Source organism: Protomyctophum bolini (genome assembly GCF_963924005.1).
Source record: "Protomyctophum bolini genome assembly, chromosome: 20".
In the NCBI taxonomy this organism is placed as follows: domain Eukaryota; kingdom Metazoa; phylum Chordata; class Actinopteri; order Myctophiformes; family Myctophidae; genus Protomyctophum; species Protomyctophum bolini.
The window spans coordinates 9,095,502-9,108,506 of NC_137881.1; the positions used below are offsets into that span (position 1 = coordinate 9,095,502).

The 13,005-nt window shown below is 41.5% G+C and overlaps 1 protein-coding gene across 1 annotated transcript; it reads left to right on the forward strand.

Moving 5' to 3' along the window:
- Positions 1-10,548: 10,548 nt before the first annotated feature.
- Positions 10,549-12,749, forward strand: LOC308335131 (doublesex- and mab-3-related transcription factor A1-like). The gene is made up of 2 exons (XM_080792130.1): positions 10,549-11,131; positions 11,732-12,749. Exons 1-2 carry the CDS (start codon positions 10,642-10,644, stop codon positions 12,541-12,543), a joined length of 1,302 nt encoding a protein of 433 aa, XP_080648256.1. The 5' UTR covers positions 10,549-10,641; the 3' UTR covers positions 12,544-12,749.
- The last annotated feature ends 256 nt before the right edge of the window (positions 12,750-13,005 follow it).

Here is a 13,005-nt window from a genome sequence, read left to right on the forward strand (position 1 = left end):
GTTTTTCCTAATCGTTTTCTTACTGCTCTCATATACATCCTGACCCTGTCACCACTTAGAATGTTGTTGGTTTACTCTTACTCTGACCTTGCAGAATACTATTCTGAATAGAATATTGATTCTGAAGGAATTTGTTGTTCCGGCAAATGTTTGCAGAACAGCAAACAACAGTGACGCCAGTCCAGCCTTTTAGTATCGTGAACCTTTTAAACCAACTGAGATGGTTCAGAAAGGGAGTCAAGATCAAGCTTAAATAAGCATGTAACCTGTTTGTCATTAACACAAAGGCTACTTGAGCCACTTGCCGGAGGCTAGCTTGTAAGGAAACACTCTCGGCTTTAATCCTGCCTTCAAGACACTGCTGAACTGTGACAACCTCAACACACGCTTCTTTTCCATTATTTCCTCTCTTTCACCATGAGTGTTGTGTCCCATTAACCAATATAGTGCTCTGGTTGATTTTCAGCCTTGAACATAACCAGGCAGGTTCTTACCATGTATAAATGTGCAAAAGATGCCTTTAAAAAATATATACATTTTAATCCACTTATTTTTTTCCGGTGTGAAGGCCCTTAAGTATTCTATATTTGCTATATTGCTACAAAGCCTGTGGCTATTATGGACATATCAAGAAGTTGAATGTTATATTTAGGTCTGTTAATGATATGCTGCGCATGTTCAAATCCTGTATACATGACATTACTACATTTGTAAATTGTGGATTTGTGGATTTTGTAAACAGTATAACTTCAAACGATGTGAAGTAGTCTCTTTCTCTCTAAAGCATCATGAAGTGGTCCCCAGCTGTCAAAGAAAGTCCACCGATAAGAAATGTTTGCAATTCAGTCTTCTTTATGATCAGATAAATTCACTAAAGCCTGGGAACTTAAGGTTGCAGTTTTTGAAATCTAACACCAGCATAGATGTTGGGACTTCAGTTGCACAATTATACAACATCAAAACTGATAAAAAGATTGACCTTGTTTATCTTGGGGTGTTCATAGAAAAAGAACGTTCAGATCTTCAAAAAGTTCCCCCAAAAGATTCATGGCTCCCTTATTTTTTTCCTTGCTTTGTTCACACCTGTGGTCAATGCTTTATTTTGTGTTATTCCATTATCTGAGTTGGATCTGCATGCAACCAGCATTTTGCAGTCCATAGTTCTGAATAGACTGCAGTGTGGACTGTTATCTGTACCTCTTGTCTCTGTAAACCTGACTGAGTATGGTTCCCTGTCTGCTTTGAACCATGTCCAGGTGTCAGCCTCTGTAGATGATGTTGGTTGCTATGGTTTGGTTCCAACAGAACCAATATCTAGGGAAACAAATCTGACTTCAATTGCACAACTTCAACTGAAGTCCTGCCATAAAGCGCCAAGAGCGCACACATTTTGTCCATCACAGCTTTAAATTTAAATCTGTTTGTTAAAGAGCTGGAAAAATGGGGAGACCCCCATGTACAAACATCAATGAATACTATCAAAATATAGTGCTCCAACCTTTTAACATTTTATTTTGGTCTTGACCTATTTTAGTTATCTAAACATTTATAGAGTTTGGCATGCTGCTTTATAAAATGTTTCCCTGTTCACAGAATTGCCAAATGATCGTTTCGTCAAAGCCAGCCAAGTGGAACTCCTCAGACTCAAGGGCACCTCCACTGACTTAACTATCAAAACATCTGACGAAGCAAAGATAAATATGACTACAGTGCACAGAGGGAACACCTACCTAAAGGTAAAATAACAGCACTGTGTCCTTTTACTTCCAACTGTAACAGATTTGTCACGGCTCAGTGGCTGCCGCTGTGAGAAATTGACAGTTATGGTACGCAATGTGCAGACCTGCTTGATGACTTTCCTGGAATGATACGGGTAAAAATGAATGAAACATGGGTAGATGCTGCAGGCGACCAGGTCTTTTAAGGCTAACAAACTTTGTCAATGAAGAATTCAGATAGTTTCTAAATTTGGAAGTCAACTTGACATAATTTCATCACATAACTAGGTCTAATTTCTCACACACACACACACACACACACACACACACACACACACACACACACACACACACACACACACACACACACACACACACACACACACACACACTCTCTCTCTTAGACAGTGTTTAGTTTCCTCTAATCTCTGTAGCAGCTCATGTCTGATTTGTTTGCAGATAGAGCTCACTATCAGAGACAATGTTTAACAATTTCTAACCTGTTATTGTCTGTAACTGTAGGTTTGCTGTATTTTCCCATAACACACACAGAGATGTGCAACACTGATGTCTCTTGCTCTTCTCCAAGCACATCTGATTGCACCTTTACCTTTCCTCTCCGTCACCTCCCCCCATTCCAAGTTTTCAAGGCCGTCTGTTCTTTGAAACACTTTAAACCTGGCGTCCCATCATTTGCGGTAATAATAAAACATTTAAACCATAGGGCAACCTGATAGTCAGGTTGTTAGCATGCATATCACATGGCCCTTGGTAGAGGAGGCTGAACAAACAGCACATCTACTATATACCTATAGGCTGGGTGCTGGATCAAAATAAAGTCACAAATCAAGAAAAAAAAATAAAAATCTGCACACCATTTTATGCTCCCAAATATATCTTTACTGAAGTGATAACGTTTCGGGTCGCAGCCCTTCCTCAGACCTTCCAAATGGCACATCACACCTCAGTGAATTCCCAGTTTGATTCCAGGCCGGTCGAAACATTTGCTGTCATTCTCCTACTCTCGGGAGCCTATCTCCATCTTCTGTGAGGCAGGCTTGAAGTACAAGTACTTTCCCCCTGCAGCCATGATGTACAAGTACCTGAACATTGCTAGTATGCCGCAGGGACTTACCCCCACTCCAAACCTTGATGCTGAGTGTCAAGCAGGGAGGCATCAGATCCCATTATTATAGTCTTTGGTATGACCCGAGGGAATGAACCTCAACTTCACAATCTCAGGGTGTACAAGACTGAAGGTAAGTCTTCACCATCAATCAGTCTTCTTCACTTCTACCACTGAAATGTGGTAGCTGGCAAGGGTGTCAAACTAACACAATAGACAATAACGTGTTCCAGTTTCTCCATGCTTTAAAATGTATAAACCTGTGTCTGAATAGCATATTATATTCTGTGCACAGAGGACCATCCTCTTATATTATCTCCAGTCACTTCCAGGAATGCTTCAAGGCATTTGAAGACCATCCTGGCTTGAGGAAATCTCTTAAGCAAATAGAAACTGAACAAAGTACTGCAGCCCATTTAAATGATGCTAAATCCTTTCACAAAGGTAGCAGTAAACAATCCTTTGGAGGTCTTCTCATGCCTTTCCATCTATGGGAAAGGTGAAGCGAGAGAGTCTTATGGTCCATTCGGGCCAAGTGGGAACTGGGACATTTCCTGCTAACCTGCTTATTAGCGGTTGACCTAAAAACGTTTCTGTCCCAAGGAGTTGCAACTGGTGTGGTTTGGGCTTTAGGGGTTTGCACAGGGAGACTTCACCATTTCTTCTGGGCAGCCGTCAACATTTATACATATTTTGTGGGCTTCTGATGACCAGACGATCACTCTACTAAACTACAGACGTCCATTAAAACACCATGGTGCTTCTTCTGTTCGTGACATCACAGCATTATACATCTCTGAGGACTGAGGAGTCTGGAGTTCTGAGGAATCCCATAGTTTCCAAACGGGAATTTTCACTTGCACCGAGGCATTGCCAAGCTAAGTAAGGGGCCCTGATGGATACCTACCATGCTCAGACCACCAGTTCATGTGGATTTCAAGTCTGAAACTCCCCATGTTACGTGAAATAAATAAATCGGTAATCAATTTGAATAAAATAGCTTTGTCGCTGAACATTTGAACAAGAAAACACACTATAGCAGGTCAATCACGTATGAAGAAGCAGCAGACATCTCCATGTATACCTGGCTGTCACCTGTGACATGTGCACACAAACCTTTGTGGATACTGAACGCAGGGAGAGATTTTAAAGTGCTTGTTCATATATACAAAGTGCTAAAAGAGGATACTTACCACACATTCCGCCTGTCAATGGGACGTCCATTTCCTAGTTAATGCCTCCTTTAGTGCTCTGTCAAGTGACACATTTTATGATTAAAACATACTTAGAAACCTGACCCTTGAAATCCCTCACAGGGGTTTTTGCTCATCTGCCACTAAGTTATGCATCGTTAAGCTGTAAAGCTTTCCTTGTTGTAAGTGTATCGTTAAACAAAGAGACTTCTTTGACAGGGGACAAATAGAGAGTCTGGCCACAGGAGTGCAGAATGAGAGATGCTTGGGCTCCTGCCGAACCTGTTTCAACAGTGACGTTTGCGTTCACTGGCACCTAAACAGAACATTTCAAGATACTAGTGTTCTCTATCCCTGCACAGACACGGGGACAAAATTAGAAAGTAAATTAGCACACACGCGTGCACACACACACACACACACACACACACACACACACACACACACACACACACACACACACACACACACACACACACACACACACACACACACACACACACACGGTCACAAGAGCAAAGTCAGCAAACGAACACACACACAGACACACACATGCACACACACGCACACACATGCACACACTTGCACTCGCACACACACATGCACACACGCTCACTCAAACACAGTCCTCAACAGCAGCAAACTTTACTGGCTTTGGCCATTGTTCACTTGCACCGAGGCATTGCCAAGCTAAGTAAGGGGCCCTGATGGATACCTACCATGCTCAGACCACCAGTAAAGGTGTGAGAGGAGGAGAAAAAGACAGAGATAGTGAATGGAGAAATACTGAATAGGGGAGAGAGGAAGATGACAAGAGATAACAGGCCAGGGAAGTCGAGGGAGGCAAAGTATTGGAACAAAATCTATTGTCCCACACATTCAAATGCACAGGTGTGTGGACGAGTGCAACATGGATGCGTGAAATACCATGTTCATGCTTCTCTTCCTCGCGTAGTAAAATCAATTCCGATTCCAAACATGGTACCACCTGAACCCAAATGCACCGTTCATTATCAAACCCGTATCCAGTAAATGTGCCTCTTAAACTCTACTTTGTTTACTGGGCTGGGGTCACCCCTAGGGTCTATACTGGGCCCCCTCCTTTTATCCTTCTACAATCTCTTCACCTTAAAAATACCCCATCTGAAAGCTTACATATATGTTTTAAATGCGTTCACCTGTTTTTTCCTATTGCCCACAGAAGGATACTAGGATTCATGTGCGTTCATCATTAAGTTATTATTCTATAATAAAAACAATAATAATAAGGGTAATAATAATAATGTTGTGGTAACTTTTCGGGGACATTTCAGACAAATTATGTCTCACTACCAAACTCACTTCCAAGCCTATTAACAGCCTTAAACTGTCCGGAGAGTCCCAATAGATTTCGAAGGATTTCTGTGAACAGGCGATTTAAAACATTGTAAATCCTAAAATAGAGACATCCACTGAAATAACACCCATCAACTTTTAACACATATTGTAATATATATAGAAGAAGAAGAAGTCATGTTGGAAAATCTGTCATTGTAGAGAGCCTCGTAAAAGTCTGCAAAGGTCAGGAACAGTGGCCCGTGCACAGACCTGGTGCGATAATTTTAAACCATTTTCCAAATAGACACATTTTCAGAAGCGACAATCACAGATCTACAAGCTCACAATGCACTGCAATGTGACACGCTGTGAGCTTGTAGATCTATTATTTCGACTGTGTGACTCCATATGATGAATATAGATAAATACACATAAATAAGTGGATAAACAACTGCCACTTTCAAATAGTACAATGACGGGGAAACTCACATTCATAGCATGTGTCAAAGTGTTACACTTTTAATCACACATCCAGTTACTGCAAGGACCCGGTGAGCATCTTGGTGTCCATTATATCTGTCAGTAGGCTGAAGTGTATGCTATGTGTGTGGCACTTGAATGACAAGGGTGTGCAGTGTGCACATGAAGCAACCGACAGGTAAGCAAACAGCCAAAGGCCAGGACCCTTGACGCGTTGAAAGAGAAGGTAATTTGTGGTAACTCGAGTGTTGCTCCAGAACAATACGGAAGTCTTTGAAAAGCATGTATTGCTGGGAGCACTGAAGTATTACCGTGTCATTGTCATATCGTGTGACAATTTCGCCACGTTTTCTGGAAGAAGAAGAAGAAGAAAAAAAGCTTGTTCTTAGCTCTTATAGTGATGATCTTGTAATTGAAGTTTATCTGGATAACAGTCTCACCTAAATTCCCAATTTCTCACGATTTTGTGTCAACGATGTCACCTCCTCGACCTCGCTGGCATCTCAGCTACAACTTCCACTCCGAAAGTCGGGGACATATAATCAGGTTTTGTGAGATTTGGGAGTAGATTAGTGGTCACCTCGTTTCAGATAAGGAGCTCTACTGATAGCTTTGGTCCTGAGAGACACACTGCCATGCCATATCTCAGATATCTGGCAAAGGCAATTACGTCCCTTTTCTGGCCATATCTACTCCATCTACTGAACCAATCTCCTCAGTCTCCTCAATATTTTGGATCGATGGGGACAAAGGTACAGCATTAGTTGAAACAGTCATGTACAGGCTTATGTAGAACATAAGACTATTAAAGCCTTCTTTAATTTGTCCACGTCTTGCACCTACGATGTTGCAATGGACTGATTTGTTGTTGTTGCACTCGCATACTTTCTTGTTGATGTTTTTGTTTCACCATGTGCAGCACTTTGGTCAATTTCGATTGTTGTATGTGCTTTTCTAAGTTTGATTTCATTTGATGATTTGGCATTGAGATTGACTTGCTCACTGAAAGTAACTGATTTTCAAGCATCAAACATTTTCATACATGTTTTCACCATTGGTGAGATGCGAAAATACTTTTCGCTGTGCTGTACTTGTACTGTACATTGACAATAAATGTAATGTCATCTCATCTTTAAAATTAATATTTTATATATATTATCACTTTTACACCTAATGTAATTCACACCCACCGGCGCATAACAGATTTATCCCAACACCCAGTACAGTGACGGATGCATATATTGCCTAATTGGGTAAACCCATTTAGTCAAGCACAGGTCTTTTAATGAATCTTTTAATTAACATCTCCCTCTAACCAATGTTCTATTCTGAGCAGAATTCCACTTCACAATGGATGAAAGTGGAGAAATGTGATAAATCTGGGCACATCTGCATCCATGCTACACTACTACATATCTTATCTCCTTCATTTCTCAGGGAATGCTGCCAACGTTAAAGGTTGCATCTCACATTATCTCCATATCGGAGCCGTACTTTGGTTCTCTACGATGCATCTATATACACCACCTCCTACAGAGGCACAATCCTCCTGTACATCTTTCTGCAAATAGCGGATCTGCTCTTTCTCAAGGGTTACAAAGCCCCTCTGTACCGGTGATTATCTCCATGTTTTTGTTATGACAAATGGCTAGTACCCATCTGCCTATAGATTGTGTGTGTGAGTGAGAGAGTGTCTTTTACGTGTGTGTACTGTGCATGTTTATGTTAGTACTGTAAATCCATGCATGCATATGCATGTGTGTAAAAGCACACAAGTGTATTTATGCTATGCATACTAATGTGTATTTGTGTGTTTGTACATGTGTGTGTGCGCGTGTGTTTGTGTGTGTACATGTGTGTGTGTGTGTGTGTGTGTGTTTGTGTGTGTGTGCGACTGTGCGTGTGCGTGTGTGTATACTGTAGATGCCCACAGTATCTGGTAGGTATGTTGCTGATAAGATTGGTGGCTGATGGAGTGGGAAGTCATGCAAGGAAGAGATGCAGATGGAGGGAGTGTGATAGAGGGATGGAGGGAGCAAAGGGATGAGTTTGCCAAATTTACCTAAAATACTGAGGAAGACAATAATTATCTACACTAGAACCCCCTGGAAGCTTCATATTCTGGGGGGATATTATCTTCACTGGAACCCCCTGGAAGCTTCATATTCTGGGGGGATATTATCTACACTGGAACCCCCTGGAAGCGTCATATTCTGGGGGGTCATTAACCAAAGGTAGCCGATTTACCAGCTCCAAATGCATTTGTGATAGATCAGCTGTTTTTGTAAGAGGCTTCAAGTGGTACAAGTAGTAAAATACAAAAAGTAAAATGTTCCACAAGACTGTGCTGACACAACAATATACAATTTAATAACAAGATGAAATAATAATACCTGGTGTAATGAAGTAAAACATAAATAAATGCATACATATTATATGTAAGATTTAAAAAAAGTTAAAGGTATAGGTAGAATGGCAGGTATGATAAACCTCTTATTGCAGGTAATCTTTCGGTAAGTAGTAGTTTTGAGCACTAGCATTGATTTCAACAATACATAAATACAGTTTCAACATTGAAGTATTCAAATATCAATCGGTTTATCCTAATAGTTTTTTTAAAGATATAAAACACAACCCTTTTGAATCATCAAGTGTTAACAGAGCAGCACCAGTCTAAGCGAATTAAATAAATATTAGTTAAACTCTTCAAAGGTTTTCAACATGCATTTCTAGTTTGTAGCAACATATAGTCATTACTGATGTCTGCTAATATTCAAATAATATGTGTCAATAGATTTGCATTTATTGTGTTGGGAAACAAAATTAAAATAACACGTGTCTTTTAAAACTTCATCCTGTGGTATATCACACATTATTTGTGAATCACACCACCATGAGCATATAAGAAATGTTCTCTTCCTCACACAGCAGTCTTTCCATGGAGATAGATAGACGTATCTCAGGGGATCAGTCACAGGGGGGTTACTGTACTGCCGTCATACATTATTCATACATCGTCTGGTAGAAGAGTAGTGCATGGTTGATTATGGAAGAAGACTATCATTATTATCCACCACTTAAACCATATTTGTCCAGGGTCCCCCATGCAGGGCTCTATACTTTCACTGATTTCTCCCCCTGTTACACCAACTCTGCTGAAAATAGTTAGGTGTACATGCTCAGTGTGTTTGAGCTTTTTTCCCCTTTTTTCGTATTATATAATAATTGGAATGCTACAGGTACAGGATAAGTGGGCACCTTGGACATGCGAGTCAGTTGCACCACCTCACACTAAATTCAAACTTAGCCTAAGTTTGAAAGTAGTGTGAGGTGGTGCAAATGTCTTCCTGGGCACCTCAATATGAAATTTATCTTTGCCCACTGTGTTTTTTACGTGCTTGTGTTATTGTTGTTCCGTGTTGTTGTTTCTCCGTGAATGTTGTGTGTCCGCTGTCCGTGTATATAGTTTTAAGGTATGAGGAAAGCCTACAACCTTAAAACTATATAATCGTGTCCTGGGCCGTGGCTCAGCGGTCCAAGCAACCTGGCTATTTTTTAACATTTTGGACAAATTAGCCAATTTTACATCGAGGTGCCCAGGTGTCCAAGGTGCCCAATCATGCTGTTGCCATGCTAGGGTTCAAGTTTAATTTGATTTGATTTACATTTCATGGGTCTGATTTTCCATTATCTACACTACACTGCACTTTAGTTACTAAACAGACATGAGCAGCATGCTTGTATGATCCTGCACACATGCAAAGAAAACATTTTCATTGACATTAATTGATATTAATTTACATTAATAATTGCGGCATAATATAACTTTAAGCATGTATCATATGTATGTTAAAATTCCAATATGGCTCTGTGCACATGTGTGTAAGGGCTAACATTGTTTTAGCAATGTGTTTCATTATACATTTTCTTATTTCCATCGGACAGCTGTGTAAAAACGGTTGTGTCACTTGTGTATAACTATAGATAATAGTCACAAGATATGGTTACTTATCTGTTGATGCCAGTTGGTGTCTGTTAACAGATGGGTTCTTTGTCAGGGTAATTTGTTCAACAGAATAACCAGGTAGATAATTACCTGTTTCTTTGTCGCCCTTAAGGGCCATTATTGTGTCATTAAGTAAGGCTATTCATTGCTCAACAGGGCAACCATGGGGAATCCTGGGGATACTTATTGTATGCAGATTACCTGAGGCAACAAGCCTATATGACTTTACCTTTCAGAAATAGTTGTAGTTCAGTTTCCTGGGCTCAAATGTTGCCTAATTACACAGTTGGAGTAGGGGATGGCGATGGAAACATATGTCAGCCTATATGCAACTGCATTAAGTGACCAAAACAAATCTGTTGCAATGTTATCAAATACAATGATATGACTGACAGACACAACTATTGTAAATAATAATAAAATTATAATAATAGCAGATTCAGTCAGTCATAGGCCAGAAACGGCACAATGCTATAACAAGCACTGAATGTTGGCCAAGTCAATTATTGTAGCCTATATATACAGGCTGCCTATACAGATACCTACTATTCTCCCATGGCACAAAATCAACATGATAAGCCTTCAGGGAATTAAGAGGTTGGAGCGGAAAGGGGTGTGACTGCAGTGTAGTATTTCACGTCAAGCCACCTGGAGAGCACACTCTTAAGTGCAGGAGTTCACGGCTCCCTGCGTCAGTTGAGCATCAGAGCCCTATAGAAAGCTGACTAAAACTATAGGCTAGCCTACACTTGAATATTTGCGCTGGACAGACCGGAGATCTCGTATTCCTCCCCAAGAGCGATGATGGACAGCCGTATCAGACCGCTCGGCTTGGTAGGACACCCCTCATCTACTCTCACCGTGGGGGGCTTGCAGGTGCCACACTCTCTCCTCCGACCTCCACCACTCTTTCTGCGGGCTGCATCGTGTAACCCCGGTCTAGAGAGGGGCTACCCCCGCACCCCGAAGTGCGCCAGGTGCAGGAACCACGGCGTGGTCTCCGCGCTGAAAGGCCACAAACGATTTTGTCGCTGGCGAGACTGCGTGTGCGCAAAGTGCACACTGATCGCGGAGAGGCAACGGGTGATGGCCGCGCAGGTTGCGCTGCGCAGGCAACAGGCGCAGGAGGAGAGCGAGGCCAGAGACCTCCAGTTCATGTACACCGCGGGTCCCTCCGCGTCCGGAGGGGAGACCGGGCTGTCTGTAGCATCTCCGAGCGGCATGGCGGCAGTTACGAGCAATGGCACAAGACGTTTTGATGATTTTGCAGCAGAAAACAAACTAAAGGACGGTGAGTTTGTGAGATGGCGAATATCACACATATGATTTGCATTGGTATTACCCATGTAGCATAAACGAAACGAAAGTTTATTGACGTATATAGCTAATTGGCCAATTTGTCCTATATTATTTAAGTTTGGCCTATGCCTACTGTATATACACAAACAAATGTATAGTCTGACTGTACCACAGAAGGGCCTATAGTGGTTCCCAAACCTTTTAGCTCGAGACCCAAAAGAGAAATTAGACTTTTGCCCTGAACCCAAACTATAGGAAAAATAGCAAATCTATAAAGCTTTCACAATTTCACTAAACTTAAACATTTGTTTTGGAATTCCTTTGATTTTGATTTTTTGTAACATTTTTATTCAGGAAATGCATTCAATTCATTATTTTTTTAACAATGATTTTTATTTATTATTTATTGTTTTGAATTAATAGTAAAAACTAAATGTAGAAACAAAAAGTAAAGGGACATTTACTTGTGACCCATAAACATGTGTCCCAATGGGAAACAATGGGCTATATATATAGTACTTGGAGCTTATGACAAATGAACTCAGATAACAAGTTAACAAAGGCTTATTTTCTTTCTCATTTATTATTTCAGATGATAAATTGAGCAGATACAACTTTTATAACGGATTCATGGGCCGGACTCTTTTTGCACCTGCACACGCTTCAACAACACTGTCCTCCTCCCCAAATGGCAAGAACGAGACGTCTCCAAGCCAAGAGAAAAAAATCCACGCGACCTTCGACAATGACAGTGGCAGTCGATCCCCAAACTTCGATCAGCGGTCTGACCAAACGGAGAGCCCAAGCAGGTCAGTGTCCTCGTCTGATCTGGAGTCAGGGAGCGAGTCGGAGAGACCCAAGGAGTTTCCAAACCTGGAGGCCTCTGCTCCGAAAGACCGGATCACCACCGATGTGATGGCCAAGATATTCCCCCACCAGAAACGAGACGTCCTGGAGTCGGTGGTCAACACGTGCAAAGGTGACATTGTGAAAGCCATCGAACTTGTCCTTAGCTCCAAAGAAAACAAAATGGACTCGGAGAGTCTGGCACTCTCCTTGTCTGCGCACTCGAACGCGTTCAGGCCAACTTTGGGCTCGCCCGGCGCATTCGGTGCCGCAGGGAACAAGTCGGCCTTCTCCCCTCTCCATGCGCCACCGCTACCAGCCGGAGGGGACAGCCTTTACGGACTCACCCCCCGCTTTGGCATCAATTCTCTGCGTCTGGCCTATTCTTCAGCAGGCAGCATAACCGGCTTCATGTCACCGTATGTGACATCCGGGCTGATGCCGGCGTTTCCACTGCGCCCGCCGATGGAATATTCGTTCCCGGGCATGGTGCGAGACCTTTCTTACCTCCAGCAGAAGGATACGGGTCTATACACTCGTCTTAACCATGACAAATAACTATTTTATTATCACGTAGCCATATTAAATTAGACATAGGCCTTAAGAGTGCCTCCAACATGTTTTAAGTGTATTACGAGGTAACAGATTTTTGCCATTGAGATCTTTTTATACTTGTTCCAGTAGAGCAGGCAATATGCAATAGTTTTTGAAAATGTGCATTTGGTAAAAATAAAATGTTTATTGTTAATAAAGCGATCAAAAAGTGTTCTTGTTCAATCTTCATTTCACATCATTCTATTTGTCGAAAAGGAAAGAAGCATGAAAAGAAGCAACATAACAAAACAGAAGAAAGAGTCTTGTATTTATGTCTGTTTAGCTTCTGTACAAAGTGTGAAATTCAGAAGCATTCCTGAGTCCTGACCATCAGAGTTGTGATCCAAAGAGAACCACATTCAAATAGCCTTCAATGCATTATGCATGTGACTGGAAAATGAAATGAAATCCAGTAATTATAAGTAA